Source organism: Crocodylus siamensis, chromosome 1 (genome assembly GCF_052110815.1).
Source record: "Crocodylus siamensis isolate JL-2025a chromosome 1, ASM5211081v1, whole genome shotgun sequence".
NCBI lineage: Eukaryota > Metazoa > Chordata > Crocodylia > Crocodylidae > Crocodylus > Crocodylus siamensis.
In genome coordinates, this window is record NC_143395.1 from 421,696,901 (window position 1) to 421,717,726 (window position 20,826).

General features: G+C 46.7%; 1 protein-coding gene across 6 annotated transcripts in view; it reads left to right on the forward strand.

Annotated features, from left to right (window-relative positions):
* STIM1 (stromal interaction molecule 1) overlaps positions 1-20,826 on the forward strand; it is a 141,806-nt gene that overhangs the window by 96,386 nt on the left and 24,594 nt on the right. For all 6 annotated transcript variants that reach the window (XM_090030989.1, XM_090030988.1, XM_090030993.1 and 3 more), the window contains one exon: positions 15,733-15,910. In XM_090030989.1, coding sequence (XP_089887115.1) covers positions 15,733-15,910 — 178 coding nt within the window. The remainder of the gene's footprint in view (positions 1-15,732; positions 15,911-20,826) is intronic.

Sequence of the window (20,826 nt, forward strand, 5' to 3'; positions counted from 1 at the left end):
ACATAACACAAGGACAAGAGGATGTTTGTTAAAATCAAAAGCAAGCACCACTGACACGAATGAAGGAAGTATGTCTTTACAGCAACTCCTTATCCTTTGGATCTCTCTGCCAGAAGGTGTCATCAAGAGCTGATGTGTATGCCCAAGAGGCCTGGGAATTTGCTAAGACGGTGAGAATGTTTACACCTACATCCAAAGATAGTTAAAAGTTAGGGTTGTTTGGTTTGGTTTGGTTTTGTCTTTTTTTAAACAGTGGGTTATGAATCCTCGTGTCTCTGGGCCTCTGACAGGCCCCAAGAGAATAGACTGTTTCAGAACTGTATGATCTGGGCGTGCTTCCACTGTCCCCAGACCACACCAGAAGTCCCTGCTGTCGAGCAGGACAGACCAGACGTCATGGGGCCGCCATAGTCCAGTGCTGGCCGTGTACCAGTCAGATCTCTCTGTGGCTTAGTTATCAGCACATGTCCAGCGCTGCTCTCAGGAAAGTGCATTATATCTCATCTCATTTCTTTCCTCTCATGAGCTGTGTTCTGCTACTAAATGACTCCGCTTTTGTATTCAGCAGTCACTATAACTTTTAGCACATGCTATTCTTACCTTCGAGGTGTTATCACTGCCTATATTAGGTTCTGCTGATTTTAGGAGTGTAATATCCCAGTCCCATTTCTGTTCTGCAAAGGTGATTTGTTTTGTGAAGCCTTGGATTGCATCTGCACAGTCTGCAGATTGATGCAATTTCCGAACAGAGCCAGCACTTGTCCATTGTATCGCTGGAACCCTCTGATTATGTCATACACTTGATTTCGTTTGTACTAGGCATTCTTACTGCTTTAACCACAAAAAAAAGCAGAAGTTGGATTAGAAAACCAGAATAGGGAGCTAAATAACTCCTTATTTCCCTGCTGCAAAACATAGGTGGTTTTGCATTTCAATTCAGCATCTCATCCTGCTTCAAACCTTAATTCCAAAGGTGGCTGCAGTTTAGCAGGAGCACATCAAGTGGGTGACTATTAACATTAGGAGCCACGTGTCCAAAAAGCTTCCCCCATTGAGCATTTCAGGGTTCATCTGGCATAAGGAAATCCTTGGGCCAGCAAGAAGCTTAAGCATCTCTGTACTATTCTCTCTCCGTCCACTAATCTTTCACCAGGATCACAGCACCTAAACAGCTGTTCATAAGTGAGCATGAATTAGAGCAGTCTTCAGGTTGCTCTGAATTGTGATTGGTGCCTAATAAGGAGGGACCTACTTAAACTGGGGGTCGGACTTGATGATCTACTTAGGTCCCTTCTAACCCTACATCTGTGAATCTCTGAAAATCAGGGCAAGACCAAAGGTTTTGCTGAGCTGATTTTTGCAGGCATTTAATGATGGTTCTGCCCCTTGACATTGATTGGGGGTGAGGTCCCAGCAGCCCCATCCCTCGCTGCTGATTTCCCGAGAGGCAAAAACCACCTAATTAAATAGCAAATTCTATGGAAATACTGTATAAATGACCGTATTATTATGAATCTAAGTATTAAGTCTACATCTATCTTTGTATTCTGGTAAGCATTTTGTGGGGGATTGATTCCATGGGAAATCACAGCCAATACCATTTTTTGCAGAGATCGTTGGTTTTCACAGTTTCTGTGAAAATCGCAAAACTGTGATTTTAAGTAGGTCCCTACTAACGAGTCCTGAAGAGCTCCAGGGATCTGGAGGGTAAAGTTTGTCAGCTGCAGCCTCTGGCAAGAGCTCCAGTTAGTGCCATTGAGGATCTGCCTCCTTGGTCCTCTGGTTCTCACATTCAAGGTTTGGGACATGAAGCCATTGTGGTGTTTTGGAGCAGCATTTTGAAAGCCACACATGGGACGTACGGCTCCTGTTAATCTTCTGCTAGTATCCAGACTGACCCAAGTGTCGATGTCTCTTCTCACAACAGATCACATCAGATTTTACCCCAGCAGCAGATGTTTTTGTGCAGATGTAGAGAGCACCACAATGAGGTATGAAATAAGGAATCATTAGTTTGTTTCCTTAAATTTGGAAGAGAGTTCCTGAGCTGACCTATTAAAGCTGAAGCTAGAAGTCTCTCTGATCAGCTGTGCAATGCCTTAGCAGAACTGTCAGAAGAAAGAGGCGGGGGAACTTCGCGATTCCTCGTAGCTGGACACCACCACATCTTGACACCATTCAAACTTAGGCCACGTGTTTAGTTTCAACAAACAGAAGTTGCTTCCTTTTGGAATTGGTTTTGGAGGGGTTTAACAGTAGCTCTCCTGACCTGGAGGGCAGAGAAGCAGAGAGGAAGAAGAGCCACGCTATGGCAGCACAGAACAAGGCGTACTGTGTTGGTCTTTGCCTTGGAAAGGAAGGCAAAACCCAATCTGAGCTGAGTTGCAGTGAACTGGGATGAAAAAAGCAAAGCGCTGAGCTCCAGAGGCACAATCTGCAGAGGGAGCTTTCTGAGTCTGCCTGCTTCTTACAGGTGCAGATTAGCTCGAGTTGTGGTGCATGGAGCTGGAGAAGTGTGGAAACTGAGACTAGGAAGATTATGCCCCTGTGCTGCCATACAACACGCCAAGGAATCACCTTAATAGCACTGCTTGTCGGAGTGCGCGAGAGTAAATACAAGCCTTGGCTAGCAGTCAGTGGATAGCTGCCAGTTCTCATGAGAGAGAGTGATCTGATCATGTCCTAGCCCAGACTGAGACTGGCAGGGAGTTGCAGACATGACGGGGCAGCTCTTCCCCAGCCTGCTGCATTAACAGTTTTTCAGGTAATACCAGGGACACTGGAAGCTGCTCTGCTTTATGGGGGGTTATTAGTACCCACACCCACGCTATGTTTCTTAGGGCCTGTCTGGTCTAAAAGGACCAGAAAAGTCATTATAGTATAATCTGTTCTTTGCTAGCTCCATATTTGAGTCACTTTATTCCAGAGTAATTAGTGCATTTGCAAGGTAAATAATTATTCTGGAACAGCATGACTTTTTTTTTTCTCCCAGAACAGCTACTCTGAGAGAGCTTATTGTTGTCAGGTTCACTCTAAAGCTGTAAACAGATGCCTCATTTGAAATGGGCCTAATCCATTTAAGTCAAACCCTGGAACAATAGAGGACAGCCCCTTCCACCAGTTGTATTACTGCCCCTAACAGGCTTGTCCCCAGAGTGAATGGCAGTTAACTTGAGTGCCCTGCGATTCATTTACAGATACGGCATTGTCCAGGAAGAAGTGTTAGTGCATTTTTGCCTCATGTCTTTTGCAGGTCCTTAAAGTGGGACAGTGGACTTGTATCTGTAGGATCCCAGGACAAAAGTCCAGGGACAACCTCACTGCCACACGCTGACATTTTCATAGACCTGTATTTTGCATATTGGCTTCTGTTCCATCCAGGAGAACACACAACAGCAGGTGTTTGTGTCCAAAAGCTTGCAAAGAACAATTTTTGCAACCATTTGGTTGGTCTTCCCCAAGAGCCTCGTCTGATTATATTCTTAGACCAACATAGCTACAACCAACACCCCAGGGAGAAATGTGACATCTGTTTACACCTGAAGTGACATATTAGTATATGCATATTTTGTCTTCATTTGTTTATTATAAATATTTTGGGGGTGTATTGCCTATCCTGGCGTTTGGAAGTGCTGCATGTACCTCTGGGCTGATAGAGTTCCCAGGAACAGGGAACTGATTCTCATGTCTGGAGAAGCACCCGCACACCCATCTCCTATTGCACATGCATACTGCCGCTGCACAGATAGACTTCTGTTAACATAGGGGTGTAGTAGCCCAGGGCTTCTGTTCATTGCAGTTGTAATCCTGACTGTGCCCGCAGCCTTGTGTGCGTGTGACTATTTTATATTACTTATTTTGTGTGTCTCACTTTCCCAATCCATTACATGGCTATCACTATAATAATGGTGATTTTTAATTCATTAACCTATGCAATTTGTGTGGAGACTGCTACAGAGGTCTGAAATATTATGTATAGAAATGGTTGGAATGATGTAGTTGTGGCTGGTCCTGTTTTAGCAGAGGTTTGGACTAGATGTAACCTGAAGTCCCTTGCAGCCCTCATTTTCTGTGATTCTATGGAAGGAGGCCAATTGCACCCAGCTCTGAACCTGGATTCATTATAACAGACACAAGGAAGACGGATGCACCCTGTTACTGCTCTTGCAGTGTTTCTTCCAAGCTGCATCAAGCCACAGTTTGAAACAGCTGTGTGATGGCCACTAAAATACCCGCATGGGTTGTGACCAGATGTGTGGTTCTGAATCTGAATGATAATACAGCTGAAAAATTCAGGAGCTCTTCATTTCTGATTGAAGGACATTTTTCCTAGGATGGGATGGGAGTGAAGCTGTGTATCACTAAAAGAACGAGGATGTTAAAATGGCTTTCGAGAGCATTTAATTAAATTAATGGCAGACAAATATGATTTACCATTTGGGGTAAATTACAAAAGAATCGCATTAAATACTGAGGATCATTTGTTATGTTGGTATTTGATAGCTGCAGTTTTTCATCTGGGGAGTCCAGCGTGCTGCTCTTACACCCAGGCTCTCTTGCACACAGAGTTAAGACTTAACCTCAGTATTACTGGGGTTCCCCACAGGCATGGACGCAAGCACAAACATGAACACAGACACTGCTTTGTGTGCGAGCACAGGCAGGCAGGTAAATTAATTGATGGGTTTCGACTGGGTGCAGTCTGTTATCTGTGCTCCTTTGAGATACTACCATGGAAAGCAGTGACTCATATCCATGCTTCTTCTCAGGAAATAGGCAGGGAGATCAGATTGGCAGCCTCTCAACTATAGGCACAGAGAAGAGAGTAAAGAAACCCCAAATTAGAAAAACTTTTGCTACCTGTGAATTTTCCTTGTGGCTTCTTTTGGCAGAGGTACAACTAAGAAAGCAGGACCTGTGCTGTAGTCCTAGGTAGGCACTGGATAGTTTAGTTTGGGGCTCTTGGCAGGTAGAATTAGGATATCTTTTACATCAGGGTGGAGTGGGTGAGTTAGATGCGTTGTAGGTGTAAGGTGTACAGCCTTAAGCTAAGGAGAGTCTAAACCGTGTTGGAAAATTGCTAGGCTTGTAGGTATGGAGAAGGGGGACTGCAGAGGGGAGAGGAAGGGCTGAATAGCTGGGTATGGCGGGTGATACAATTCTGCTTGCAGTTCTCAAGAACACTGAACAAAAAGGATTAGAAACTAGACACAACATTTGCCCGAGTCTAGTACATTGTACTTCTTGGGAAAAGGATGTTGTAATGACCTGTCCTGGAGGGACATCCTAGTTCATCTGATCAGAGTTCATCTGGGTTTTTTTCCTGCCTCCAGAGTGTCCAGCTTTGGAGTTGAATGTGTAAAGTGGAGGAATAAACTCTTTGAGGCCGATTACACTCCTCCATGGAGAATTATAATACACTGTTGTAGTAAATGTTATTGGAAAAGGATGGAAGTGGCTGGTTCTCTTGATCGGTTGTAGCCACTTGCAGGGATCAAGCTGCAGTTAGGTATTGCTAGGGAATCTTCAGTCTGCAATGATGGAAACTGCAATGGCTAAAATAGAATTAGTCATGAGATGAGCGATGAGGATGCAGTAGATTGAACTGAGTTTATGGGCCTGCTTCACCCTGGTCTTGTCTTGAGAGGAGCCTGAAATCAGAAAGAGGCTTGCAGTCAGAATTAGTTTGCTGCTGTGCAGGCCATTCATCCTCTAGTGAGAAGCTAGTGAGGGGTGGTGTGTAATGAGGACCCTTCTTTTGGGCTGACTCTTGATACAGTGAGATGCTTGCCTCAGAGGAGAAGGGCCTGTGTTGTGGTCACAAGTCACTGCCGTGCCATACGGAAATGTGTCCATCTGCATTAGCTGGCTGGAGGACCTTGATTTTTCCCATTAGCACTGACCAGCATTTGAAAGGCATTTGAATGTTTATGGCCTGAATCTTTCTCCTTGCCATAGGTGTGAAAATATCCTCCTTGCACCGATGTCTGCAGTATTTGTGCTTCAGCAGTGCCCAAAACCATCCGTATCACATACAGGCCCTTCTACAGAAGACCCTGTCCTCCTCTCTGAATTTAGATAACAGCCTTGCATAGCCTGTTTACAGCTTAGCTTCAGATGCATTTAATGAAGAGAGTGAGTGAATGGACTGAGAGAAGCAATAGCTAGGATTTGCTGTTCTACAAATTCCTTAAAAGCTTAGCATGTGGCAGATAGAGTTGGTTATTGTCCAGTAGCATTAGTTAACAAATAGCATTAATTGTTTAAAATTGCAGCGGCGAAATGGTTCTGGCATAAAACAACTGGTTTTGTTTAATTTGCTAGGTGAAATTTTGCTAGGTGAATAATTGGCTTTAGTATCCTTGTCTGGATGTTTCCATGGTGTTTTGGGTTACTCTTTCCCCCCTTATTCGCTTTCTGTGAAGGCTGCAGTTATCTTATTCTAGTCTGAAAAGCAATAGGCGATTCTTTTTCCGTGTCACGGACACTGGATTGGTTGGAGAGTGCCTGTCTAGCCCTCCATGGCTAAACATATTTCTGTTCCTGTGGTTAAAATATCCAGCAAGTAGCCTGTCTTCACTCCCACCTCCTGCAGTGCCCTTTGGCACAGCTGGCTGCAGGGACAGCTCGTGTGTTCACAGCTGCAGGCTCAGCCAGTGGCTTGCAGTGCAAGCCTCTCTTTGCTCCCGTGGCACGCAGCCCAGTCACACTTCCCCCAGAGTTAGCACAGAGAAAGAGGAGTGAAAAGAGACGGAGCAGAGCCAGACAGAGTCGGGAAACGCCTTACAGCAAAGCCAGGGCGGTATAGGCACTGTGCAGCATCCTAGTAGAACGTGCCATAAGCCAAGCTGTCTTGGCGAGACGCTCTGACCAGAAACATTTGCAAAGTGCTGGAGTAACATCTAAACCTCCAAAACTGTCACACAGTGGGTCGAGTTGATCTGCTCATAACTGCGTAGTGGCATCTCTCCTCGCAGCTGCAATCTCTATTTCGCATGCGGAAGACGGGCCGGCCGCATCATTCTGAGCTCGGGTTCACCCGGAGCCATCAGTCATATATAATGGAAGGAGTCTGTTTATATCCTGATTCACCAGTTTCTGTTTCTTTGTGACAAATGCCTGGGATGTCTGTCGTCTCCCCGCCAGCTTCCCCCATGCTAGAAACAGAACCACAGGAGCCTTCTTCAAGGTTTGCTGTACCAAGGGTGTGGAAAGATCTCATGGAAAACAGCTGGCTACCCACCCTTGATGGTTCAGCCTTCCTCTTGCTTGCAGAAGGGAGCGATGCTTATCTTTCCTGCACTTCCATGGGCTCTGTTGGATTCATTTATAGTTTTATTCCTCCCTCCCTCCCCCTCTATAGAAGGGATGTGGACACACTGGAGAGGGTCCAGTGGAGGGCAACAGAAATGGTTCAGGAGCTGAGGGGCTGGGTTGATTTAGTCTGGAGAAGAGAAGACTGAGGGGGGATTTGATAGCAGCCTTCAACTCCCTGCAGGGGGATTGCAAAGAGGATGGAGCTGGACTGTTCTCAGTGGTAGATGACAGGACAAGGAGGTGGGCTCAAGTTGCAGCAAGGGAAGTTGAGTTTGGATATTATGAAAAACATTCTCCCAAGGAGGGTAGTGAAGCACTGAAACAGGCTGCACAGAGAGGTGGTGGAGTCTCCATCCTTCGAGGCCTAGGTAGACAAAGCCTTGGCTGGGATGATGCAGTTGGGGCTGGTCCTGCTTGGAGCAGGGGGTTGGACTAGATGTGACCTCCTGAGGTCCCTTCCCACTTCAATTTTTTATGATACTACGATCTTCAGTTGTTGGGGTCGTGATAATGTCCTACCAAGCCAGCACTAGGTAACCTCAGTGGGGTGGCTCCATCCCATGCTGCTAAGTATAAGCCTAGGACATTTTCTCTACACCTACCTCTTGTCCCATTTTGCATATATTTTCCCCTTTGATTTCTTTCCAGTGGAATCCAGCTGAACATGAACTTCAGCAGCTCATTTGAGTTGCTCCAGAAATCATCACTCTTGCTAATAAGGACAATCCTGACAGGTTAATGCGGCTCTGCTTCCAAAAAGGGGGAGTACTGCTAACACCTGCACCTTAGGAGAATCTGGTCACGGCCACTGGGAGCCAAAGCTCATCCACGTTACAGCACGTCTCCAAACTAAACCCCCTGCTGAAGCAATGGTCTCAAGCTTCAGCAGGGGAATTTGAGGCTGGCGACGAGGAGGAACTTTCTGACTCTGAGGGCAGTCAGGCCACCTAGAGAAGCTGGGGCATCTCCATCCTTGCGAGTTTTCAAAAGCAACTTGGACAGACACTTGGCTGGGATGGTTTAGTCGGGCCTGGTCCTGCCTTGAGCAGGAGGCTGGACTAAATGACCTTGGAAGTCGCTTCCAGCCCTACTGTCCTGGGATCCCATGATCCTATATAAAAGACTGAGCGATTTTGAGCCAGAGTGCAAAGTGTGTGCAGAACTACAGCAGGTGGCCAGGGCACTGTGTTTTATATCCCCTTCTTCCCCAATTGTCCCATTAGGCTGAACACCAGCAATTCTTCAGCTCAACAAGAAAGGAAAGTGAGATGAAAGTCCCAGTGCTTGTTTGGGGACATGGGTACATTTTATAGCTCAAAGGCTGAATACTGCTTCTTGTCCTGTGCATCTTGTTCTGCCTCTCCATCTTGCATGGCACGGTCCCATGCTTCTCCTTCACACTTCAGCTAGCAAGGCCATGCCTCTCCCTTATGGGTCCTTTTTGCTCCACTGTCCGTTCTTTCCTCTACAGCTGGCAGAGATTCGGCGATACCTAGTGCTTCACCCACCTTGTCTGCTGAGCCTCGCCATGCCCCAGTCGCCTTCATTTTACTTTCTCCATTTCTGCCAGGATATAGCGGTTGTCCCGCAGGGAAGCTTTTCCCCTTGATTCACAGACTCTTGCAAGCTTTCACTATCTTGGACATCCCATGAGTCCCCCAGCTGGGGACTGCCACTCAAGCCCTGCTGCATCCTCGCTGCAGGGTGCTCTGCTTTGTGCTTCCCAGGCTCGGATGGCCCAGGGTGAGGTGGAGCCGGGATTTCCGTAGCAGCTGGCACTGGAGCTCAGTGTGGTCTGTGGTACCCTAGTACGTTGCTGTCTGTCCTTGCAGTGAGGCCTTGGTCTCTCTGAAGTGCTGTAGTTTTGTAATTTAAACCATTGATGTCTCTTTCTTGTGCAACTGAGGGGAAGTCAGTGCCCAGCACAGAGATTACTGGGGCTTTTAATGGTTGCTGAATCCTCAGGAACTGAGCTGGGACTTTCTAGGGAACTGTGCGCTTGGGAATACATTGAGAAATGCACCAGGAATGTCTTTCTGTGTGTTAGGACTCATCGATGAGCTCTTCCTCCACTTTCTCTCTGCAGCAGCTCAGGTATTGGTTCAACAACTAGTCTGCCCGTGGCTTTGCAGAACTTTCGGTTCCATCCTCTGTATAATGTGGGCCCAGAAATCACAGCCTTGTTGGGAGTGCCTGCGAAATGAATAGAAGTGAAAGTCCATTGGTGGTACTGGATTTCAGTAAGACTACAAAGGCATGTTAAACAGCAAATATTGTTTCTGCCTCACCCCTTTCAAAGCCCAGCATTGTGTTGTACAGGCGTTGCTCTCCTGATTTCGTGCAAATGCTGATTAGAGCAACTGCTGGTTCTTTTTCTTAAGGGCTTGGTCGAGCGCTTCCTTTTTGTCTTGCCGCTGCTGATTTTAATAGCACAAAAACCACCTTGAAGACAATATGTGTCACCGTGTAAAATCTCCCAGGCTTGCCCTGGTCAGAGGGTTTCATGGGGAAAGGAGGATAGTGTCTCTGCCGTATAACTTTTGTGTTCATGATGCACCTAGAGATGTAAAATCCACCAAGTGCACGGGTGCTGTCTCCAGGGGGGATATGGGAGGCATGTTTTGGTTGCTAATGCAATGTGCTAGTCTCCTGTTAGATCCTCTTGTCCAATGGTTGGTCCTCTCATTCAGAGGGTTCATCATGTTGGGTACCCCACTCTTTCTGCTTCCATTGCCTGTATATCCTGCCAGATATACTGTACCTTGTAGCACATTTTTTACAGCCTTGACTGTTAAGGTGATAAGCTGATACCAAATGTCTGATGGAAAAAATTGTGAACAGTTGAAAAAGGCAGCTTGGATTTATACTGCTTGTGTTTTTGACTTGGCACCGTTAAAGCCTGATGCTAGAACCTAAGGACTGAAAAAATATTGTATCCTGTAGCTTTTTGGCAAAAATCTTAAGCTGTGTTTCCTATCTCTTCAGTTGCACTGAAAAGAAATCATCAAAGCTGTAACTTGGATTGCAATTCATCAGGTCCCCTTCATGCTGTTGGATCCTTCATCTCCGATGATACCGCACTGGTCTTATTGTAATAGGGTAGCAAGGCTGGTGGTGTGGATTAAAGCTCTGGTCTGGATCGCAGAAGATCTAGGTTCATTTCAGTCTCACGTGCTTTCAACTTGGGCCCAAGCTGAACTTGGATGTCATGTTCATGGGGACCCCATTGGGATTTATTGTGACAGGGAGCTTTAGAAAGGAAGTTGAGAGGGAGGTGTGATGGTCCAGCCACGCGCTCTCCCCTCCTTACACAGGAGAGAGTAGGGGAGTAATCCTTCCCCTCTATTCGGCACTGGGGAGGCCAGATCTGGAGTCTTGTGTCCAGTTTTGGGCCCCCCACTACAGAAAGGATGTGGACAAACTGGAGAGCGTCCAGTTGGGGGTGACTGGTGAGGAAAGGCTGAGTGAACTGGGTTGATTTAGTCTGAAGAAGAGAAGACCGAGGGGGATTGAATAGCAGCCTTCACCTCCCTGCAGGGGGGCTGCAAAGGGGATGGAGCTGGGCTGTTCTCGGTGGGGACAGATGATGGAACAAGGAGCAATGGGCTTAGGTTGCCTCAAGGGAAGTTGAGGTTAGATACTGGGGGAAAAAACCTTCTCACTGGAACAGGTTACCCAGAGTGGTGCTGGATTCTCCATGCTTGGAGGTGTTTAAACCCCATACACTCAAGGCACCCCTCAGAAAATGCCAGCTTTCAGCTTATGCTTTTTGAAAGTTGGTTACCTCAAAGCGGGGAGTCAACCCAGCTACATTATGAACCACTGCTATTGCCTTGTGTTACTCTACTGCAAAGTATGTACGTCCAGTATGGGAACGATCAGTTCGTGCTAAGAAAATGGGCCTAGTTCTAAACGACAGCGGCTGTGAAATAGTAACAGGATGTGAAGCCAACACCAAAGGAGAGAGCCTGTACTTACTGGCTGGCATGGCACCACCTGACACCAGAAAAAAGGTAGATGCCTGAGGTCTTCCATCTGCTGTGATCTTTCTTTTTGGCTTTCTACTCTGTGCGTTGCACAAAAGTAACTCAGTGGCTTAAAATGCAACGGTTTTGTGATCAGTGTTGCTCCATTGGATGTGGTGGCTGACGGGTCACAACTGAAGTTATGGAAAGAGCTTATGTGTAATCAAGTGCTCTGAAACGGACCTGGAGCCCTAGCAGGACCATCCAAAAGGGCCGGTTATAGCTTGGCCAACATGGCGATGCCCAAATCACCTGTGCACACAAATTGGAAGATCAAATCGAATGTGATCAAATGAAGTTTACCTGTCTGTAGAAGGTCTCAAATATTGACCTGTCTCCTGGGAGGAAGCGGGGGGTTATGAGGCTTGATTGATGTCTCTAAACTTGGTTGAAGTTCCTTAGCTGCTGGATGTTGTTTCTGAGAAATGATTTACGTTAGTTGGATCATAGGGTTGGAAGGGACGTCCAGAGGTTGTCTAGTCCAGCCCCCTGTTCAGGACAGAGCAGTCCCCAACTAAACCATCCCAGCCATGTGTCTGTCCAACTTACCCTTGAAATGTTTCCTGGGGTGGAGATTCCCCAGCTCTCCAGGCAGCCTGTTCCAATGCTTGACTGCCCTGAGAGTTGGAAAATTCCTCCTCGTGTCCAGTCTAAATTTCCTCTGCTGCAGTCTAAAGCTTTTGCTCCTAGTCCTGCCCCCTGCAGCCACAGGAAAAAGCCCATCTCCCTCCTCTCTATAAATAACCTTTTTGTCTTTGAAGATGGTTATCACATCCCTCCTTAAACTTCTCTTCCCCAGACTAGAAAGTTTCCTTTTTTTTTCTAGGCACCTTGATGTATAGGCCTAGCAATCAGATCCATAACATTTAAACTCCCATCTCATAAATACCAGCTTCACCTCAACAAGCTCTTTCCCACGTACTGTGCTTGCAAGGAGTTGCATGCTTACTTGAGAAGGCCTGCTGTGTGTTTTAAGCAGCTATTTCCAATAAATATTTAGATGTAATGGACCACAGCAAGTGAAATCGCACCTCCTCCTTCTCCCCTCCTCCTGTTCCCAGCCTAACTGAGTGACCAGTGGGTATATAGTCCAACATTTATTTGTACTGGGAAAGCAAGCACTGCTTTGGGAGTCTCCGCTTTTCTTGCACCTGAGGTGAGGATTTTTTTCAGTGGGGAGGAAGAGCAGAGAGCATCATCTAACCCAGAAGTGACCCCTGCTCTGACTACTTCTGCATAAGGTACCTGTGTGACTGCACTGCAGAACCTGATTGCTAATCTCTCTAAGAACAGACCTTTCCTTCTGTGCAGCCCACTTAAGGCTCTTTGGATCCCTGTCCCCGTAAATCTCTGAATCCAGAACTGGTCTGATTGCTTCAAGTACTTTGGAAACTGCCTTCTCAGAGGTAATTATGCTCTCCAGGGTGGTGAAGTTGTAGAGATTTCTCACAGGAATCTCACTGCTTTAGGTGAAGCGAGATGCTCCTCTGAATTCCTGTTTCTGAGATGTTTCTTTTGCTTTCTGCTTGGTGCCGTCAATAGGCTTCACAGAGATGCAAAGATGTCATAGAGAATGAGGGTGGGAAGGGACTGCAGGAGGTCACATCTTGTCCAACCCCCTGCTCCAAGCAGGACCAGCCCCAACTAGACCCCCGCATTTGTGGGTCTGCCAGCTCCTATAGGAACAGGGCACCCCAGAAGTCCTCTCTAGGACTATGGCCCAGGCCACGTTGTGTCTGATGCTGGAAAATCTATTAACTGCAGTGGCCCAGAATGAGAAAAAGAAGCGGTTCTCCCTGATTAATAATGGATTGGAACATATTTCTTATCCTCATGTGATACAACCCTATGATCTATCTGCATGTGGAAAAAAAAAAGCAGGAACAGATGTATTTACTGAATACTTTTGCCTTTCCTATACAATTACAATGATCATATATAATTGCAAGCCCTGTCTGGTAATGGGCCTGCACTACTGCCAGGACTTTCTTTTTTGTCCCAAATATGTATCAAATAAGTGAATGAATAAAACCCCCAAATTCTTGATTGTCCTTAGCCCTGCCAACCACAGATGTTTTTCCCATGATATCTTTAGCTTTTCTTAGAAAATGGTATAACTTAGAAGTTAGGAGCTGTGGGAAATTGGTGTTTAGTTTCCTTTTTTGTGTTTGTTGCATGTTGCTTTTTTTTTTAAAGTAGGATTCCTGCCTTCAGTTTGCCGTTGAACCAGGGCGGGTTGTAACCAAACTTGTCATTTTTCTGGATTGGGGAGTGATTGGTTTTCGCCAACTCTTTACAAAGAACTTCCAGGTGTACTTCATGTTTTCCTGTCTTATTTTTTTTTCCATGGTCAGGGTTTGCATATGGTTTTTCTCGGTTCGAGGAAATTTAATCTTTTAGAAACACAAAGTGTTTATATCTATGCTGTTGGCTCAGACCATCCTTTATTTGCCTATATGAAAAGTCATCACCCATGGTCATTAGTTTCTAAGCAACCATCAGCTTTCTGTGTAGTGATTAATTGACCTTTATTCATCATGATCAGTCCAGAATAGGGTTGGCTTGTCTTGGGTGCAGTCTCTTTGGGTTGGATAATTTTCCTTCTCTAAGTTTTAGAGGTTTCGGCGTCATTAGCTACTAATGGGTGCGTGGGACTTGTACGTGTTTACAGCCTTTGAGAAACTGTATGTCTCTCAAAGTCGGGGCCCCCACAACAGAAGAAAACATCCTTCTCTATATTAGACATGCTTTCGGGAACAGGATGGATTGCTACTTTGGTTGCGTTCAGTGGTCTTTGATACCTCTCCCCCTCCACTTTGTTAGTACGTTTGTCCGTAGTCATTCAAGATCCTGCAGTTCTGAATTATCCATAAATCTACAACAGGGAGTGATGGTGTTGATACAAATGACTCCCCTCTTCTTTTATCCATGTCTTCCTTCCTAAGCAAGCTTTTAAAAAGAGATTGTAACTTTCTACTCGTACAACTTGGCCGACCATAACCACTGGACGCAGCTCATTCCTGTTTTGAGGAGACGGGGACATGGTCCTCCTGCCTTTTCTTGCCCTTGAGGCAATTTTACAGCCCAGGGGTACAAAGGGAACAGCGCCTGCATTCCTCAGATGAGGGACTTCTGCTGCTCCCCTGCACTGTTTGGGGCACTAAAGTCCTTCCTTGGTCTCTTGCAGAAGTCCTGGTCCCAGGCTCTTTGGTTTGTTTTGCTGCTAGAAAACGCTCACTGCCTTTATAACTAGGATTGAACTGCATATCACTCATACACATAATAACAGAGCCAACAGAGGGGAAAGAGAGTCCTGTTCAGGTAGCCCTGATCCCAAGTTCCCCTGTGATGTGATATCTGGCTCATGCTACTCTGTCATTCAGACAGCAAAACTGGATCAGTATGGACAGGACTGATCTGTTGTTGTGGTGAGGAAAGAAAAGCAATGGTTCAGCAGCAAACTTCCCCAAATCTTTCCCTTTCCTTTCAGATGTCTCAGTACAAATTGCTCTGAAGGTCCAAAAAGTGGTGCATGCACAGGCACAACAGGAAACTGAAATAATGTTTGGTGGTCACCCCACCCCATTTGATCAAAGTCTAAAATCTCTGTCTCTGGAAACCCTCACAAGAATCTCTCTAGGATCTTTTTAAAATGTGTATGAAAACAGCCCCTGACCCTGTGTGTGGCTGGATGCTGCACTGTGATGATGATCTGTGCTCACATAGCAAAGGTTTAAGCTGTGAGATCCAGCTAAGAGTTGGTGAATTAGTGTCCAATCTAATGAAGACCTCTTTATCTATCTTAATTGCATATAACTCCTTGTCACTATAGTATCTGAGTACTTTGAGCATTTCAAGGCAGAAACTGGATTTCCTAAAATCCTGCGGAAGTTTGTTTCGTATCCAGATCTTAGCAGAGAATATTGTCTCCCCGCCTTCCTCTTGATTTACAATCTGTTTTTCCTCAGAGGAGAACAGCTGTTTTGATGACTTTGCATATGCATATGGATATGGCTATGTATGTAGAGTCTTTCATGTTGCTGGGTCATCCTCCATTAAATTAAAGATTTTTGCATCCTGCCATCATGATCACTGGACATGTAGTCAGAGAAACTGGTGGGATTTCACCTTTATATCCGGCATTGCTTTGGGCTCATCTGTTTAGGTCAGGTAGCAGTTGTCTGCTAGTTTCAAGAGGCCGATAGGTGTGGATTGATCTCAGTCCTCCCTGACTTCCAAGTTTCTAGAGCCGCGGTTCTTTCTTACGCTGTTTTTAATTACCTCTCCTTTCTCCCATTGTGCAAAGAAATGATTGAAAAGAAGATCTTCATCTTTCCCTCTTGGAATTAAACAATATCCTGTTACTTTTTTTTTCCCTCTCCCCCACCAGTAACTCGTCATAACCACCTAAAGGATTTCTTGCTGGTGATTTCCATCGTCATTGGAGTGGGTGGATGCTGGTTTGCCTTCATCCAGAATCGCTACTCAAAGGAGCACATGAAGAAGATGATGAAAGACCTGGAGGGGCTTCAGAGAGCAGAGCAAAGTCTCCATGACCTGCAAGAGAGGTGAGTCTTCCCTGTCCACTCAGCCACCAACTGTGGGTCTCCTCTGGAAGTTTGGGTTTGTAGCCATATTTCCTCAACAAAGCATGCGTGCTCTCTCCAGCTCTTGTGCTTCACATATATCACTTGATCCCTGCTGGATATCAGCCATGGCCTTCTTGGGTCACCGTGATAAACCTGCTAGCCAGTCAGGGCGGCTGGCATGCTTGCGTAGTCACTGAGTGAGCCTAGCACCGCGTTCATCAGGTCAGCTTTGGGCTTATCCCAGCCTTCCCAGCTCCTGCAGGAAATGCACTAGTCACTTATACGGGGGCTGTGCCAAATGTGCTTCTGGATCCAGCCTCATTCACATTATGGAGTCACGTGAAGCTACTTTGCTGAACTGGAAACACTGGGTGCAAGTGTCTGATGTATTATAACAGCAGAGTTACGCTCAGGTGTAACTAAGCCTAAATGATGATGCCTCTCACCTTATCTTCCACTCATCATGTTGAGGTCTGTGTTGCTTTCTGAATTCCAGATGTGGTATAATTTCCCACCCATCTCCAAGGAATTAATTTTGGGGATGTTTCAGTCGGCTTACCATGCCTTTCAGCTTTTTAGTTGTAAAAAGCCTGTTTCTCTCACCAAGCCCTCTGGTTACTCCCAGATTTAATTTATGTAGGTTGGTTGGTTAGTTGCTCCTCAAAAAGCTTTGGGGTGTCTAACAATAAAAAATAAGTCCTAAAAATATTCTCAATGGGAGCTTTGGTGATTTGGGAATTAAAACAACTGCTAGCACTCCAGATCATAGCTAGAATGATGGAGGGCTCCCTGTTTATCACCGGTTATCACCTCTGCATGTAAGCAACTCCATTTTTAAGTGGGAATTTTGCTGCTGTTGCACCACACTTTCCTGTGCTTCAGCAGCGAAGCTGCTGATCATCTCTGGCTTCCCTCTGTCAGCACAAAGGAGAGAAAGCAGGTTCTTCTCCTTTTGTTTCAAAATGACTGAATAGCTCTGCTCCTACAAAAAGGAAGAGGCTTAGAAAAGAATAAAACATAATCAGCCTCTTTTGGAAGGACGGACTCGGGTTATATCATACCTCTCTTGGCTGGTGGGAGGAAGTGCATCAATCTGGTAGAAATGAGATTTGGACATCTCTCTTCCTAAGTAGCTCCCCCTTCCCTGACAGCACAACGATAACCAAATCCCAGATAGGGTTTCCTGGGAAGAGTTAAAAATATGAAGCCCTCCCAGTGCTGGACTGTTGAACAGGAATAGTTGAACTCGGTCTCTTGTTCATCACAGAAATGTTTCATTTGTTCTTTTTGGCAAAATGCAAAGACGTTGATTCCAGCAGTGTTACGTGAGAAAAGCTTGCCAGATCAGGGTCTGTATGGGCACAGCTTTTTTTGGGGAGTAAGGTCATCCAGAGTGTTACCAGTGACAATCTCCTTGTTTACTTTTTGACACCGCATTTTGTCATTTCTTTAAAGAGTCTTGCAGACTGCAGTTTTCATCGTTTTCACTTGTGTCTGGAATATCATTTCCAAAGCTAAAGAGCCAATCCAGCTGCCACAGAAGCAGATGGCTACATTCCCAACCACTTCATTGTGGGCAGTCAGGCCCCCGTTGCCTGCGCTAGCTGCTGAGGAGTGGTGTGGAGGGGTGCCGGCACTTGTCCCAGCATCTCAGGAATGTAAACCTGCAGTGAAGATTTTTGCAAACACTTCAGCCCTTGGAAAGAGTGCCATAAACATGTTTAGTCCTGGAGCCTGCTCTCTTGCCTATCTTCTCATGACAGGCGTCCAAGAATAACCCTGCTCATGGTGTCGTGCTGAGAGCCTTCTTTTGTCAAGTAGTTTTTGAGTACAATGATCTCACTGGGAAGGAAAGAGCTGACAGGGTATTGGGATGATGGTGCAAAACTCTTCACGTTCCCTTACGGGTGATGCAGACATATGACCGGCTTTGTTCCTGAAACAGATAGATAAGAAAAACTACGTTTCCTATGTGTCTGAAAGGCCGCCAGTTCAGCTCAGCAAATCACCTCTCAAAAGCCCTGTATAATTTTACCACCGCTAGGTTGGCGATTTCCCAACAGAAAGAGATTTCTCTCCAGCCAGAAGGCAATGGGGATTCCTGCGTAAAAGCTTGGCTGCCTACTGAAACAGTCGCTCAAGGGCAGGGGTGCCGGAGATGCAGCTGGCTCGCGGAGCTGCCATCTGGCATGTGGTGCTGCCTGTGTCTTGGACCGAACCTGCACACTGCATGCCCTGGACCGATGTTTGCAGTTGATCTGGAGCACGTGCTGTATGTGGCATCCAGGGCCACGTGCTAGATCTGGTCCACGGAGCTGGTCTGTGGACCCATGCCACTTATGAAGGTTCAGTGAGGGTGATAGCCCTGCTCTAGAAAATCCCTCTGAATCCAGAACTTGAGGAACTGCTGACTTCCCTTGTTTACTTCAAAAAAAAAGTAAGCCATCCTGTAAGCTGAAGACCATCCCATTCACACCATCTCCAAGGTGACCTTGGATCTGTCCCTGCGAACTGGATGACGTAAATAAGCAGATGTGCCTGGGCCCCCTCGCTTCTGTTACCTGAAGCCAGGCAGGAAGAAACTGGAAGTCATGCATGCCAGGCATAGCTGAGATCTTGAGAGCACTGCCAGTGACGTGTCTGCAGTACTTGGGCAGGAAGGACTGTCTGGTGGGGAAGCAGATGAAGGTTCAGCTCCTGGGACTTAACTATATGAGCAAGGCTCTGGCCGAGCCAGGAGCTGAACCTAGGAGTTGACAGATGAAGGTTCGGCTCCTGGCTCGGCCAGTGTCTTGCTTGTATTGTTTTTGGCACGTCACTTTCTCACAGAGTAGATCCAGTTTTCAAAGGGGTTAACGCTGCTTTCTCTCACCGGCTGGTGGGAGCAGCCCCCCCCATGGCTCCCTCCAGAGCATGGCTGACTCGCGTTCTCCATGTGCCTGTTTTCATGTTTAAGACTCTTTCCTCATTCCACACTTACACAATTGAAAACCCTGTAAAGGCCTTTACGATCACGCAAGCAAGAAAGCCAAGCTCTGTTCTCCTGTAAGGCCTTTGAAGGGAGATCCTTTCACAAGGACTGTTTCCAGTCAGTTGTCCATACCCCTTAGCAGAGACAAAAAAAGGGCAACATGTTTGCTTACAAAGGCGCACATCACAGTGCAGTCTCCTACCAGAGCACGTGAGGTACCTCTGCAGATACCAGGCTTGGGTTCCCTGCACTTGTGCTAAGACAGATCCAGAGAAACTTTGCTGAACTCAGTGGAAACACCCTGGAGTGAAACGGCATTGAATTCGCTGATGCGAATATGTGGGGGAGTTTGTTTGCACCCCCATAGGCATCAGAGGAAATGATGCTTGTATTTTAAAGACCCAGGAGTAATGAAAGGGTGGGGTGGGGGGTGAAAGCTGTAGGACTCCTAGCTCAGAGAAATATTAAGGCTTGATACCTGATCTGGCTCAGAGAGATACTAAGGCTTGCCCCCCACCCGCTTTCCCCAGTGACACAAGCACCCCTCTGCAGAGGAATGTCCCCTTCAAGTGGGGCATTCGGATACACATATGGTATTGATAACCCAGCGCAGAAGACATGGAGTGATGAGCCCCGGAGGGCAGAGAGCGTGGGTTTGTCTCCACACTTGGAATGTCTCGGCAGGATCCTTTCCTAATTAGGAATGAAAACATTTCTGCGTCTCGGCAGAACTGTAAATTGCAAATTGACTCTTGTCCAGCCACACAGCCGCAAAAGGGTTGAAGAAAGTCCGACCCATCCAGATCCATGTGGCAGGGCCATGGCTGAACCCTCGGGAACCAGTTTTGTCGTAGGGGTGTCTCTTGATTGCACTGCTGCCCTCCAACACCTGTCTGAAGAACGGGCTGGTTTGTTCATAGTAACATTTCAGAATGATTTTAATAGTTTCTAGGCCCAGTTCCTCACGTGGGCTTTTTGTGAGATCTCCTCTCTGGAGCAGGCACAAGGCAAACAATACTTTACCCTTGGGTAGAGCTGTGGAGATGGATAGTTAGGTGCGTGTGCTAAATACTGTGATAAGCATCTGCTTTGCTTCCTCTCACCCTTGGAAGTCCATTACTTACTGGAACCCCCTTCCAGGAAAGGTTGCTAGGAGCTGGGGCACATACCCTTGCTTCTGATTTTAGTTTAGCCCAAGCCATCTCAAAGATGTGATGCCGCAGATACCTCCCCATCACTTCTCCCCTTGGAATCACTGTTAAATAGCCATAAGCCAGGACTAGGCTACTGGCCTTGGCTCCCCTGAATGAGCAGAGACAGTTCCTGGAAATGCTCCTGTTTCCTTTTGGGCTGATTGATTGTGGTTGGGTTTTTTAAAAGTTCTGCTGCAGTCCATTTCTGTGGCATCTTCCCACCTAGCTCCTGCCAAAAATGTGTCCCCAGCATGTCCAGAGGTGGCCACCCCATAGCACACCTCTCCTGTCAATGCCTGCACCCACGTGCCGGACCTGGAAACAGAGCGGTGAAGCCACTTATAGGGGGCTGTCCCTTGTAGTCACTCTGTCACACCAGAGATGGGTCTCGAGACCAACACCCCCAAAGAGGCTTCACCGCAGTATTGGCAGGTGGATGGGGTGTGTCGAGAGCACCCCTCCCTGGATGCTCTGGGGGTGCAGGGTGGCTTACTTGAATCTCTGTGCTTCAGCCCAGTAAGGGTTTGAACAGCTGAGCTTAGCACACCTAACCTCACAAAGCTGTTAGTGTAATGCCTGGAGTTACCGTAACACTCCTGCCAAATCGAAAGAGGAAACTACCTGGCCAGAACACAGGGGATGAATAGAAAGGGCTGTTTAAGCTGGGAGCAGAACCTGCCCTACGCCATCAAGGCACAGGACTGCCCAGAGGTGCCTCGCTTAGCTGTTTA